Raw genomic sequence first — 13,057 nt, forward strand, 5'->3', positions numbered from 1 at the left:
AGGTTGAAGTTTAGAGTATAATTTTAAGACCAAATGCCACTTAATCTTTCCCTTCCCCTGAACAATACTTCTATGATGACTTAAGTTAAATGGGGAACTCTCACACACCAGTTATGTTCTCATCAACCTCATCACAAACACAGACCTAATGTAGTTTTCTGAAATATCTTACCCTTCCAGCCACAGCAGTGACTCAAGTGGATCTTTTCAGCATTCAGAGCACAGTATATATTTTAGTTCTTTGGCCAAAATTTTATCCTTTCAATATGTATCTGCAATATACATGAAGCACCAACAGGTAGCAACTGATTTCATACTAGGGTTTAAAAAAAAGGAAACATAGTATATTTTCATCATATAAGCTTACAAGACCTAAGGACTTGAGAGTTCAAGGAAGTATTTGCCTATAAGCAAAGTAAGGAAAACAAACATCTTTTACTGTTTTTTAAATGTCTTCCAAACAATCTCGGTTCTTTTGCTCCTTTTGTTTTTTTTATTTCTTGTCTGAGTCTTTTAGGAAGGTTTTTTAAATGTCTTCCAAACAATCCCGGTTCTTTTGCTCCTTTTGTTTTTTATTTCTTGTCTGAGTCTTTTAGGAAGAAAACAGAAGTTTTCTAAATATATTTATATACACTATATGCTAACAGTGTTTCAGTAATTAAAGTATTATTTATTGTTATGCATTGGTCTGTTAGTATTCTTACCAAAACAGTTTGCCTGTTCACAGTTCCCATATGAGCAGCAGTAAAGAGTGCAGAGCACCATGAGAGCACCATCCCCACTGGGGTCCATGGTACACAGTTGAAACATCTTCCATTGCAATGTTGTTATCAACAAAAATCTTCCATGCATGTTTTTTATCCTAAATTACCTCCTAAGGTCAATTAAAAAGCATTGTTTTAAAGACTTAAATTTAGCATAGTCTAGAACAGTGCTAACTTGTATCCAAGAATATCAGCTCCCCAGAACAATAGTGTGCTTTCTTTCTAACCCAAATTTAGAGCATGCATTCTCAGAGTCACAAGACTGATGGTCTCCAATACATAACCTAATCATCTTAACCAATAATAAAATACCACAGAATAGTTTGCCAAAATAAAAATGGGAATATTTATTATTTCTACTAAAGCAATGCAGATCTTTTGAGATTATACATTGGTCTTTGCAAATGTTTCTACAACTAAACTCATACTTTTCAATTTCGTAAAAAAATTAGACACATACTTCATAAAAACAAAGACACAAGGTTATGTCACTGAACAATTGGAGAGCAGTATAACTGTTAGTAGGGATGAGCAAAGAAAGCTCATGCTTATACTTAAACTCTGGCATTTGCATCATTATCATATACTCCAGTGGGACAAAATGGGTACATTTTCCTTGCACATTTTTAGGTCCACTTCCCAAGCTTTCAGAAATCAGATAGACTGCTAAATACTGAATTTGACCAAGAGAACCTAAACATTACTTAGCAGTACTACATGCACAAGATGCAGGGAAGGAAGAAAATCAGACCCGTGCATACAGTACAAGACAAACTGTTACAACTGTCAAACGTGCGCTGGACAAAATTTAATGAAAAGTTTTATTTGTTGTCATGAAAACAGTTTCAGAAGCACACAGATGTATGTATTCTGCAAAATCATCTTCACTTGGCCTCCTGAACTTTCTTGGCATTCTGTTTTTCTTTCGCCTAGAAAACAAAGGGAGATGAGGTTAAGCTCTGGTAAGACAAATATTGTCTTTCTGGAGCTCTGAATGACTACTCATTATATTGTTGAACACTCAACAAAACATGCTGTAGAAAGAGACATCCTACATGTAAATTTTGGACCTTTCAGAAGTATCCTACTACTATTTTACCAGGTTCATATATAAAATCTTTTAAGAATCCATGTAGATTTAAACATATAAAAGAAATCAAAGATTAAACAACTTCTATAAAAAGAAGAGGTGAAAAAAGCACTATTTTAAAAACAAAATTTAACATTAATTTTTCATACCTTCACGTTAATTTCCTTTAACACAAAAATAGCTCTTCCTACTGAAAAGACTATGTCATAAGAAAACAGCATTCAGATACACTGATTATCACAAATTAAACTCTGAAGCAACCAAGATCTTTTTTTTCCCCAATCTTCTAAAAGAACAGAGTGGGGAAAAAAGCCTCAAGAGTTCCTGCCAGGATATTTGCAAACAGCTTGTCATGTAACTTGTATCAATTAGTAGATAGTTCAAACTGACTAAACTAACACCTTCTTCCTTACTAAGTGGAAAAAAATCAGGCAAGAAGAGAGGACAATTCAAATGCAATACTAGCCATCTTTTTGTCAAAACATTTGTTTATTCTGAGTTACACTGCTGCTTGTAAGCGTTTATTATTGAGTAGAATGGGATCTAATTCAGTGATTAAGAATTATCAATTATTAGTTGCTCAGATCCACTGAAAATTTACTTGTAGAAGAAGCCTGATGGTGTTATAACTAACTCCCATTAATATGAAACTGGCTTGTAATTCCACAAGTTACCCAAAGAAGGAAAAATATTAACTGCATCCAAAAGTTACTGTCTTATTAACTACTGGCCTGCAAACATACTTCCCTAAGAAAATTCAGCTTAAGAACTTGCCCATTAAATAATATTTAGCTCTTTTTCTCATTATCATCTTGAGATCCTTTTTCAGTGCGTGTTCAAAATCAGGGAAACTGCCTATGGGACATGAGTAGATAGGCAAGCCAGCACTGACCTTATTACAATTCAAGTACTTGACTAGCCATACAGTTTAACAACCTTGCCAAAGTGACAGATACACTTTGATAAACAAGCCTTAAGATAAACTTTAATAGTAATTCAATATAATAGCCAGGGACTTTAAAAAGGGGAAAACAATGAGCCAGTAAATCAGTATGAGTACAGAAAGATGAAGAAATTTCAAGCTACCTAGATTAATGGAACCTCTGTGCAAAGGTTGCCACCTAGTGTTGGTAGCTAGATAAATCAACAAAACTCAGTACTAAAGAGTTTAGGTTGGCAAAACGATCAATGTATATATTTAAAAAGTCTTCAGTTCAAAACGGGATGCCAAGATATTATGGGGACCTCTACCACATACTGACTGTAGCTACACATGACAATTTCAATAGGAATTTTATTTCCTGTGTAGAAAAGCCCAAACTGTGCATCTCTTGTATTGTAGGCATCTTGTGTACCTTCTAATGTGACAGTTCAGCTGATATTGAATTGCCTCTTCCTATATCATAATTCAAAAAACTTTAGGTCATCAAAGGGCAGATACCGTTTGTCTTTACATAATAGTGTAAAGTTGGTTGGTCCCACAAACTCCAGTCTCTGTTGGAATTGTGCCTCTTGATAACTGCAAAGGACTATCAAGTAAACTAGCAGTGTACCTGTATGTAGCAATTTAAATAAGCAAACAAATGCATGCCATTTATGCTGCCAAGATATAAATAATTGACTAAATTTTTTAAATGAAATAGAAGGTACGAAGAACTACAGTAGCATATGGTTTCTTAACAGTCAGCTAGGAAATACTCACTTTTTCTACTAATGGTATTAACTGTTGGTGTTCTGCTAGTGTCTTTAATAATTCCATGATGAAAGGCAGGTAGTTATGTTTTCTTCTAATATTTTCAATCTAAAAATAAAACCAAACCATTAACAGAATTATTACATGACTAAATGATGATTCTACTCTATGATTCTAAATGGGGATTTTTCCTATCCTTGTTGTTGTCTCTTACCCCCAAGAGCTAGACATCTTTTTTACATTTCAGCCAACTAAAAATAAAGTCCAAACAGTAAAATTCTGAGCACTCTGTGAGAAAGTATATGCCAGATCATTTTACCACTTAAGACACAAATTCTACTTATGTCTTTTTTTTCCATAATAGCCAAAAACCCCTCAATAATTAAGTCAGTGACAAAGACACAAAAAAGTGGCAAAACACAGGGAGCTACATTAACCATGACAAACTGACTTTTCCATTAGTTTCAACAGTAAAGCAAAGGCTACATACCTTATATCTTTTTAATTTCTGATTCTCTTCTTCAATCAACATCTGGTATTTTGCAACTTCTGATTGTATAGAACTTAACATATTACTACTCTGATCTGTGTCCATAGGCTCCTCCTTCCACAGAAGAGAAAAAGTTAAATGGATGGATGTTAATGCAATTCTTTAAATAAAAAATCAGCCTTAAGAATATTTATATCCCAGAAAGATCCTGTTGTTCTTACAATTATAGGAACATTCAAGGGTTTTCTGCAGTTAAGTTACGTGAAAATTAGCTCAGAAACTAGGTAAAGAAGAGCTCCAGTATCACAGCAAATCAGTCAAGACAGAGCCATGACGACACGGTCATACTGTACCGAGAGCTCAAATTATCTCACTCAGAATTAACCAGAGATGCATCAGTGCATCCACACAGCCCTGCACTGGTGATAATCCATTTGGAGCAAGGGAAGAAGGAGGTGAATAATAAAGTGAAGATAAAGAACTACCAGAGAACTACTCCAGTAACCTAAATACCACAGCCTACCTCTGTGAGTTGCTGCTGTAGCTCTGCAATCCTCTGCTCGTATATCATCTTTCTGTCAGATACAATAGCCATCAAGTTAAATCTTATCTCACCTTCACTGTACCTAAATGAGGAAGGAAAAAAAAAGCAAACCTGAGACATTTTCAAAATTAATAATTAACATGACAGCTCAAAAATCTCCTCCATTATTTCCTTATAAGGGAAAACACTCTGCAGAAAAAATCTAAATGGATCTATTAAACTAAGTTGTGTTACAGATCCAATTTTGTCACAAAATAAAATCAGACCTCAAATAAGCACTATCCAATGTGTAATGCCTAATCACCTTCTTCCCCAATATATTATTATTCTTGCATGTGGTCACAAAAAAACCCAACAAGTATTGAAACTGTCCAAAAAAGAAAACAAAGTATGATATAATTGACAACAAAACAACACAGTTGACAACAAAACATGGACAAAACTGCTGCACACAATAGTTTTTTACTTTCTCATTACTGTTACTTGTTAGAAAATGTTGGGAGACTTCTTCAAATAATGTGAAAAGTACATTCAACAATTAGAGCAACAGACCTCCCATAATCTGAATTCTGCAAATGTGATTTGGTAGTAATATTGTGCTTATAAAAAAAGAAAGTCTTTGGGTGAAAGACAGATTATTTTCTAAAAATGGCATAAAATAAATTTTATTTCTAACACATTCGGGGCTGGAATCTAGGAAAACTTGTATAGTGTGTTTTTCTAAGCTTAAATTTCTAAAACAAGCCACGTACCTAAGGAGGACTTGATCTCTGTAAATAACAGCTGTATGGATATACTTTTAATCTCATATTATTATACGCACATTCCCAAACTTTATCCATGGTAATGCCACTCTGTTTTAACCTGCAAAGACCCACAACTGCCTAACAGAGTTAATAATCTTGCTCTTCATTTTTCAGAGTACTAGTATGACCTCTCTTCACTACACAGATCCTACTTTGATTAATAATACAGGAACACAGCATATTTGAGACTTATCTGTCACCACATTAGGGTCATATTGGGCAATGTACTGTGAAGTCACACAATGATGTGTGCACAAAAATTCTGCATAAGCATCATCCCTTAGAGATTCAGTTGAAAACCTTTACTTGAAGGAAATTAAGAATAAGGAATTTTTAAACATAAGGCACTATCTTTTATAAGCATCATGACTATTTACTTTTGTATACGTTTCTCTATGACAGGCCGTACAGCACTTATCCAGTCATCTTGATTGCATGCACCTGGAAAAAACACAACGAAAAAAATTATTCTTTGTATAATTTCTAGTGAATTCAAAACTCGTAAATTCAGGCTTATGCACAACTTCTGAGTACGTAACATTCTTCCTTGGCAACTGCAGTCTCAAATTACTCCAGTGATTTTTTAAGAAGTGGAAGACATTTTTTAATAACAATATGTACATAATATTCTGGCCAAAGCAATAGAGTAAGAATGAATCTTCAGAGCATAAGCATCTAATGTTTATTTTGCTGGTAACAAGAAACAACAAAGGGGAGCTTTATGTTATGTAAGTTTTTCATGACAAATCAGTTGATCAGTATGAAAATATAAAAGTAAATAGCAAAAAAAGTATGGATAATAACATTTGTTCCATTTAGACAAAATAAAGAGTTAATACTGTGTAGATGCAATAAAAAGTTAAAAAACCAGACACAGAAAAAAAATAAATGACTATATGATAAAGAATTTGATTTTTAAATGAATGAGAGAATAACTAAAAAGTGATTTTGTAAGTTGATAAACACGTTTAACAATTTCAAGACGTTAAAAACAAATGAAGAGACTCAGGATCTTGTGACCATAAAGTTTATGCTGCCTCTAGGTGTACACTGTATAGTCTCTCTAGCCAGACTAAAGATGAGATTTAGCTGCCAGCCATTACTCAGCTTACAAATAAATACAAGTGTCAAGAAAACTGGGAAAACACTCTGAAAATGGAGAGCGGGACATACTGAGATGATATAAGACTCAAAATAAAGTGCAGATACACGACAGGCACCGAAGAGCTTTTCAAGACACAAGATATTACACAAGTAGCACAAGTTAAGAAAGACTAAGACAAAACAGAACAAGTCTTACAGAGACTAAAACTATGCTAAAAGTAGCTGTTCTCTTTTTAAACCATTGGGAAAGTATTTGCTATCTAAGAAGAAATAGGTATAAACACCAGCCACATATTGTTAAAAAGTGTATGAAGTCAGCTGTATATATGCTCCCATAAAAGAAACAAACAATAAAATAAACGGACAGTTTATAATAAACCTGAAAATAATAGCTTTGAAATCATGACACAGGGAAAAAGATTAGCAACAGGAATTGTACACTGTGGGTAAGGAAAGCCAAAATGACGATGTAGTTTTATCAGGGTTTGTTACAGACAGTTCAGAACACAACATATTTCCTCAGGTAAGGAAAGCAAAAATCCACAAGTGGGTTAGCAAACTTCTCTGCTGCAACAAAGCTAGATATTAGAAGCCCATTGGATTGTATGGCCTGTTCATTTACTTATTGAAAGGAAGGACAAGCAGAAATGTGGAGGATGCAGGAAGAAAATTTCATTTTCAGACCAACAAAAAATAAACCAAGAAGTACGAGCCTGAATAGCACATTAAGAGGACTTCACAGGTACGCTTGATTTTAATAAATAACTTAACAAATAACTTGGTTTGATCCTGTGACATAAAACCTATATGTTGCAATCCTGTTAAAGTGAAGAATGTTTAGAAAAAAGATAAAAATATTACCTAAATCAATCGGTCCTTCTCTTAATCCATCTAGTTCATATAGCCGTCCATTAACAGGAACGTAGCTTACAAAGTGAAACGCATCTTCTTCTTTTGCTGAAGACTTTGCATCAAATTCAAACATCTGTTGCCTGCAAAGAAAATTTTTTAAAAATATGAGATGAGAAAGGATTTGCTCAAAATTTGCCTAGAGTTAAAACATGTGTTACCTGGCAAAACTGTTGTGAACTTGCCGAATCACTTCTGAGTTGCTCAGTGCCAGACCTTTCATCTGAAAAAAAGTAACAAAATTAAATTGTAAGGCACCACAGATAGGACACTATCATACTTAAAATACAGAACACAGCAGGCACTTACCGCAGCATCAAAGCTTTGGGAAAACTCTTTAAATTCTGACAAAGTCTCTCCCAGATGGATATCCTGATGAGCACAATTTAATAGCACACTTACTATGGCTTGAGTAGCACAAGCATTATTAATAACCTAGAAAAAAAAATAAATTAGAATTTGTTCAGTAGGTGTGATAAAAATTTAAAGATGCACAGTACTTCTCATCACACTTTCTATGCTGATTCACATTAGAGCTTCACTCTGAAACAGGAAACAACTCTAGCTTGAGTACCCAGAGAAAAGCCTTTGCTATAGGAGACCAATAAAATGAATGCTGGATAGATGTAATGTACAATTCATTGATAAAACTGATGTTTTACACCTCTGCTTAGAAACTCTGTCATTCCATTGTCTCACCATCTCCCTAAGTGATTAATAAAGGACATCGAAGAAATACCCTCTGATCTCAGTGGAAAAACAAAGTACTATTCAAAGCAAGCTGCCCAAATCACATTATGCTATCTATGGTCTTAAAAAAAAAAAAAAAAAAAAAAAAAAAAGGATCAACTCTCCCAAAGAGAATGTCTTTCAAACAATCAGAATTCCTACCAGGAATAGGAGCTCAAAAAATATTTGGAACAACAAAATACATTATGGAACCTATAATTTCTAAAGGAAGGTTGCACTAGACAAAAAAAATTCTCAAATATTCTAGGAATAAACATACAAAATTTTAAAGTGTTCCAAGATGTAAAGTTTTTTTTAGATGGCTTACTGAATAATAAGCCATATGCAAATTCAGATTTTCCATTTTTTTCCTCATTCTCCATATACCTATCCTTTTCAAGCTAACATTTAAGTTACTGGTTTGTGTGACACTGTTCCTTAGACTTAAGCATTAAATATTCCATCTTCAGACAACTTAAAAAAAACCCCTCTTTGTTTTACAGCCACGTCTTTAACATTGCTTAGTAATACCCAAACTAAAACACAGTATTACATCTCACACATACAAGTGTGTGTGATGAGAGAGAGACACTATGAGAATTATAATATTTTAATGAGAAGTCAAATAATAAAATGGTATAAGGCTGCAATAAAGGCAAGACTTAATATTTTTCTCAGTAAACTATAGGCCTTAAAAAAAAATGCATCTTTGGTCTATGAGACTATTTTGCAATTGAAAGTGCTACTTACACCTTCGGATTGGGAGAGAGAATGTTGATTTTGTATTAAAAAAAAAGAAAATTAGTTCAGGGCTGTAAATGTGAAACCACTTCCAACAAGAAGAAAAAACAACCAACCTGTTTTACAACAAAAGCTAGTCCCCACCAAAGGAAAGCCTACTACATTAATATGATAAGACACATGATATATTAATTTTCTAAATTTCAGGGTGTTGTCAGTTCAGATTATGTCGGTAGAGCACAGATGATAAAGAAACACTAAAGCAATTCTTAATTTAAGAAAATTAGAATCTAGCTGACCTAAACGGTAATCAAGGGTGTCAACTACAGATGCAGAACAGACACAGCAACTGAAACTCAAATTAAACAAACTGCAGGTACATAAGCTAGGGTTCACACAATTACAAAATTAATGACAGAGGGAAAATCCATCAATGGCAGTGAAACAATGAACAGCCGCACATAAATTAAAAAACACACAGACTACTCAAAGGACATAATTTAAGAAAATACTGTAACATAGGAAAAGGAATCAAGAACTACAGATTCTGAGATATGACTAGAAAACGGTACCATAGGTATGAGTAGCACTAGGATGGAAGCAGGATGATCGTAAGTGGATTAGAGTGAGCTAACCTGAAGCACTAGCTACAAACAGTGTAATTAAGCTGACAGACAAAAGAAGAAAGAAGGTAGAAACACCTGTGGTGAAGAACTATTAGAACAGTGCTAATACAATGATCAGAGGGTTGTTAGAGCAAACCACAATTCTTAAATGAAAACTAACACAGGACATTATAGGGAGATGCAGCACTAGGTGGTAACTATTTGTACTGGAAAATCAAGACAGAACAATCAATTGTTCTGGCAGACCATTAACCCAATAACAGCTTCAAAAAAGGGAAAGGAAATTAGGTGATATTTTGCGCCTAGAAGCAAGATAAACACAAACTGCATTGGACTAGCTGGAAATGAGAGCTTTAAACAACAGCAAACATCAGAGGAAAAATAAAACTCAGCAGGGAATTTGTAGTCCCGTCAAATATTTGTCTGTAGCACAAATACATTTTTGTATTTCAACTACAGTATGAGATGAGTCTGGTTAAGTATGTAACAACCAATTTAAACAATCTTGTCTTATTTACTGCTAGAAAACACTATGCAACAGATGCAGATCTTAGACCTGAGAACCGCAGCTGTTGAAATGAAAACAGAACTACAAATACTCTTCAGAAAGTGAGAGGCAGGAGGTAAGGAAAAGGTAGTAAGAGTAGTCCTAGAGTAGAGGAACAGAAGCAAGTGCAGTGTGCTCCTGAATCTAGATGATGTGAGGGAACTGCCAAGATGGAAGAAGGTATCCAACCAGTGGTAGTTCATGGGCAGGGTGAAGAGCACAGAGTGAGGAGGAGTTGAATGCAGTACCAAATGCAAATGAGTCCAAGGTTTGTAACACAGGCACAACACCCTAACAATGCACACAGCCAGTCCAGCACTGCTGTACACAGAGGCTAGCAAGTCACTCGAGAAAAATTACCCATCCACCCTGATTTTCAAAGTATCTCTTACATCAGGTGTCTCAGCATTGGCAGAAAACTTTTTCTACATTCAGACAGCATGACAATATATGCAGGCTGTCCCAGAAAGATCTTTATTTTTGCTTGAGGAAACTTAGCAGGGTTTTATTTGTCCAGAAACCCCAATATTTGTCTATTTCTATCCAGGAAGCCCTGGTGAGACATTTAATTGCTCAGTATTCAGGACTCCAACTTAAAGCAGAGTGTCATATTTGAATGATTTTGCTAGCAAAGCTACAAGGTGTATTTATTAATATGTGAAAGAAAGTAACAAAATAGATACACATGCAAGTTAGCGAGATGATCAAAAAACCCAAGAAGATTGCCTTAGCACCAAGTGAAGCTTAGTTTAAAATGAACCTAGGAATTACCTGAACAGGCTGCTCTGGCACACTCTTCAATTCTGATGCGTAAGTTCATACGCATACACCTTTTCCTATGGATCCACTGCCAGCTTCTGTATCAACTTAAGACTGAAGCACTTCAAGTTCTTGACTCACATCCTCTTATCTGATAGATTCCATATTTTGTTTTTCAAAAAGCTGTGGACAACCCTGTCTGTGCTGCAATTCATAGTATAAGCAGTAAATCTCTGTGGTTCACTTACTAAGCATCCCAGTTAAGAAAGAGTTGGCTTTACAAAGCTCAACATGAAAAATTCAGCATTAGGACAACATTCCACAACTCACTGTTATTACAAAACCCTATCTAATTTTATTGATTTCTTTTTATTCCTTTGGGATAAAAACCTAATATTCTTTTAGTTATATTCAATTATCGAAAAATATCTTTCTGACCTTGATTAGATGTGTTGCAAGTTCATTTTACTTCTCATTAGTTATTTGTTAAAGATTAGCTTTAAGACAGATTTCTGGTCCATTTTAATGTTACCAAACCTGAAAATGTCACCAATTTTGAGTCTGAAATAAACTGAAGTATTGGAAATGTTAAAAATTACGTAACAGGCTTCCATTAGTGGAACAAAACCTAAATACCAATGTTTTGTTATTAACAGTATCATTTAGAAGATCCTCCTTCTGAAGGTACATAGGTGTTATTCCCGATTAATGAAGTTAGTGTTTTATTATCACACATAATTGAAATGCTTTATCATCATGATGCAGCATAAAATAGATATATGGCATATAACAAAGGCACGATACCAATACTTCAGTAATAAAACCTGAAGAGGTTATTAAACTAAGAAATTTTAGTACATAAAGCTGCAAAAACAGCATTCTTTTTTGTCAAGAGACTTTTCCACTTCTGCAGCAATCAGCACAAAATCCAGCTATTCAAAGAAGTGCTGAAGAGAGCAGAATACATTGAGTGGTACAACTGAGTAGCCACTGTGTGTATAAATAACAGCATGAGTCTCGTTAAGCAACACAGAAATCAGGAAATTCAGAGTTAAGGCTGAAATTGTACCCTTAACTCACCTCATTGTGCCTAGGTATCCTAGCTCAAAGGGTTTGTATGATCATCCAGGGTTCTGAGGCCTCAAATAGAGGACCAAACCACACCTAGGCATAACAGGGAGGCCAAATTTAACATGAGTGCACATAAAACTGACCATTAAAAGATTCCTTTAATACACATGCATATTTGACTTCAAAACTGAACCCCCCCAACATACTTGTGACTTAACTTTGAACAAGATCTAGTTTAACATCAAATCCTCCTGTAAATCTATGATTTCTGGCCACAGATACCCTTTTTTCACATCTAAGAGTGCAAGCATGGCAACAACAAGGACACTTAACTTAGTTGTCATTTGGAATTCAACAACATTGCTATGCAAGGCATAGAAGGAAAATGTGAGCACGTACAAGCTTCTTATCAAAATTGTTTCTTAAAGCAATTTGAAAGATGTTTTCCTAGACAAGGTTTGAGAGCTGTAGCCTTTGACATCCAGCTCAAGTTTCCCCCTCCAAAAATGAAACAGTTTAAGATGGAACTTAAACACATCAACAGAATACAGTTAAACAGACCAATAATCCTAAATGGCCTAAAAATGTTGCTAACCTAAAAAACAAATCTATTTGTTTTGGGGTTCCAGCCTACAAACAAACACATGGTTATTTAACTTACCACTTTTGCAATTAAGAAAATTTTAAAACAGTCTTGACATCTGAAAAAGATTATTGAAAGACAATAAAATGCCATCTTCAAAGGCACCATAAAATTGGACTTAAAACACTGAGAAAATGAAAAAGGCACATAAGCCCAGTTGTATGATACCTGGGAGGAGTTGCTACTTTACAATAGAAATATCTAATATTTATGTTTGTCTTCCCTTGTGCTCCTCAGTGACTCAGAAGGATTCACAGACTGCAGTTTCACAAAACACAATAACCTTAGTGCTACTGTAAAGAAACTCCTGTTCTCTCTCACTTACCTTTTACCAGCTTTGGCCTGTACAGACTCAATGAACAAATAAATACATCTCATAATGTGGAAGGAGATCAGCCCAGAAAACAGGCATAGAGAATCTACAGAAAAATGCTGGCTGATGAGCTGCACTGGCTCATGGAAGTTCAATGAGCAGCTGAGCCATTGAAACACAGGAACAGAACCATGAAATCAAAAGACGACAGGCTGGGAGGACACCCTG

At 34.8% G+C, this 13,057-nt stretch overlaps 1 protein-coding gene across 1 annotated transcript in view; it reads right to left on the reverse strand.

Annotated features, from left to right (window-relative positions):
- Nucleotides 1–1,086: 1,086 nt before the first annotated feature.
- The window catches only part of UCHL5 (ubiquitin carboxyl-terminal hydrolase L5), a 19,586-nt gene continuing 7,615 nt past the window's right edge, over nt 1,087–13,057 (reverse strand). The window contains exons 4-11 of the mRNA XM_009999931.1: nt 7,710–7,835; nt 7,562–7,623; nt 7,353–7,483; nt 5,765–5,828; nt 4,561–4,663; nt 4,038–4,151; nt 3,557–3,655; nt 1,087–1,693 (exon numbers count right to left, since the gene is read on the reverse strand). Coding sequence (XP_009998233.1) covers nt 1,649–1,693; nt 3,557–3,655; nt 4,038–4,151; nt 4,561–4,663; nt 5,765–5,828; nt 7,353–7,483; nt 7,562–7,623; nt 7,710–7,835 — 744 coding nt within the window. The 3' untranslated portion in view covers nt 1,087–1,648. The remainder of the gene's footprint in view (nt 1,694–3,556; nt 3,656–4,037; nt 4,152–4,560; nt 4,664–5,764; nt 5,829–7,352; nt 7,484–7,561; nt 7,624–7,709; nt 7,836–13,057) is intronic.

The sequence above is a fragment of the Chaetura pelagica genome, unplaced genomic scaffold, assembly GCF_000747805.2.
Source record: "Chaetura pelagica isolate M959 unplaced genomic scaffold, ChaPel_1.0 scaffold246, whole genome shotgun sequence".
Classification (NCBI taxonomy): Eukaryota; Metazoa; Chordata; class Aves; order Apodiformes; family Apodidae; genus Chaetura; species Chaetura pelagica.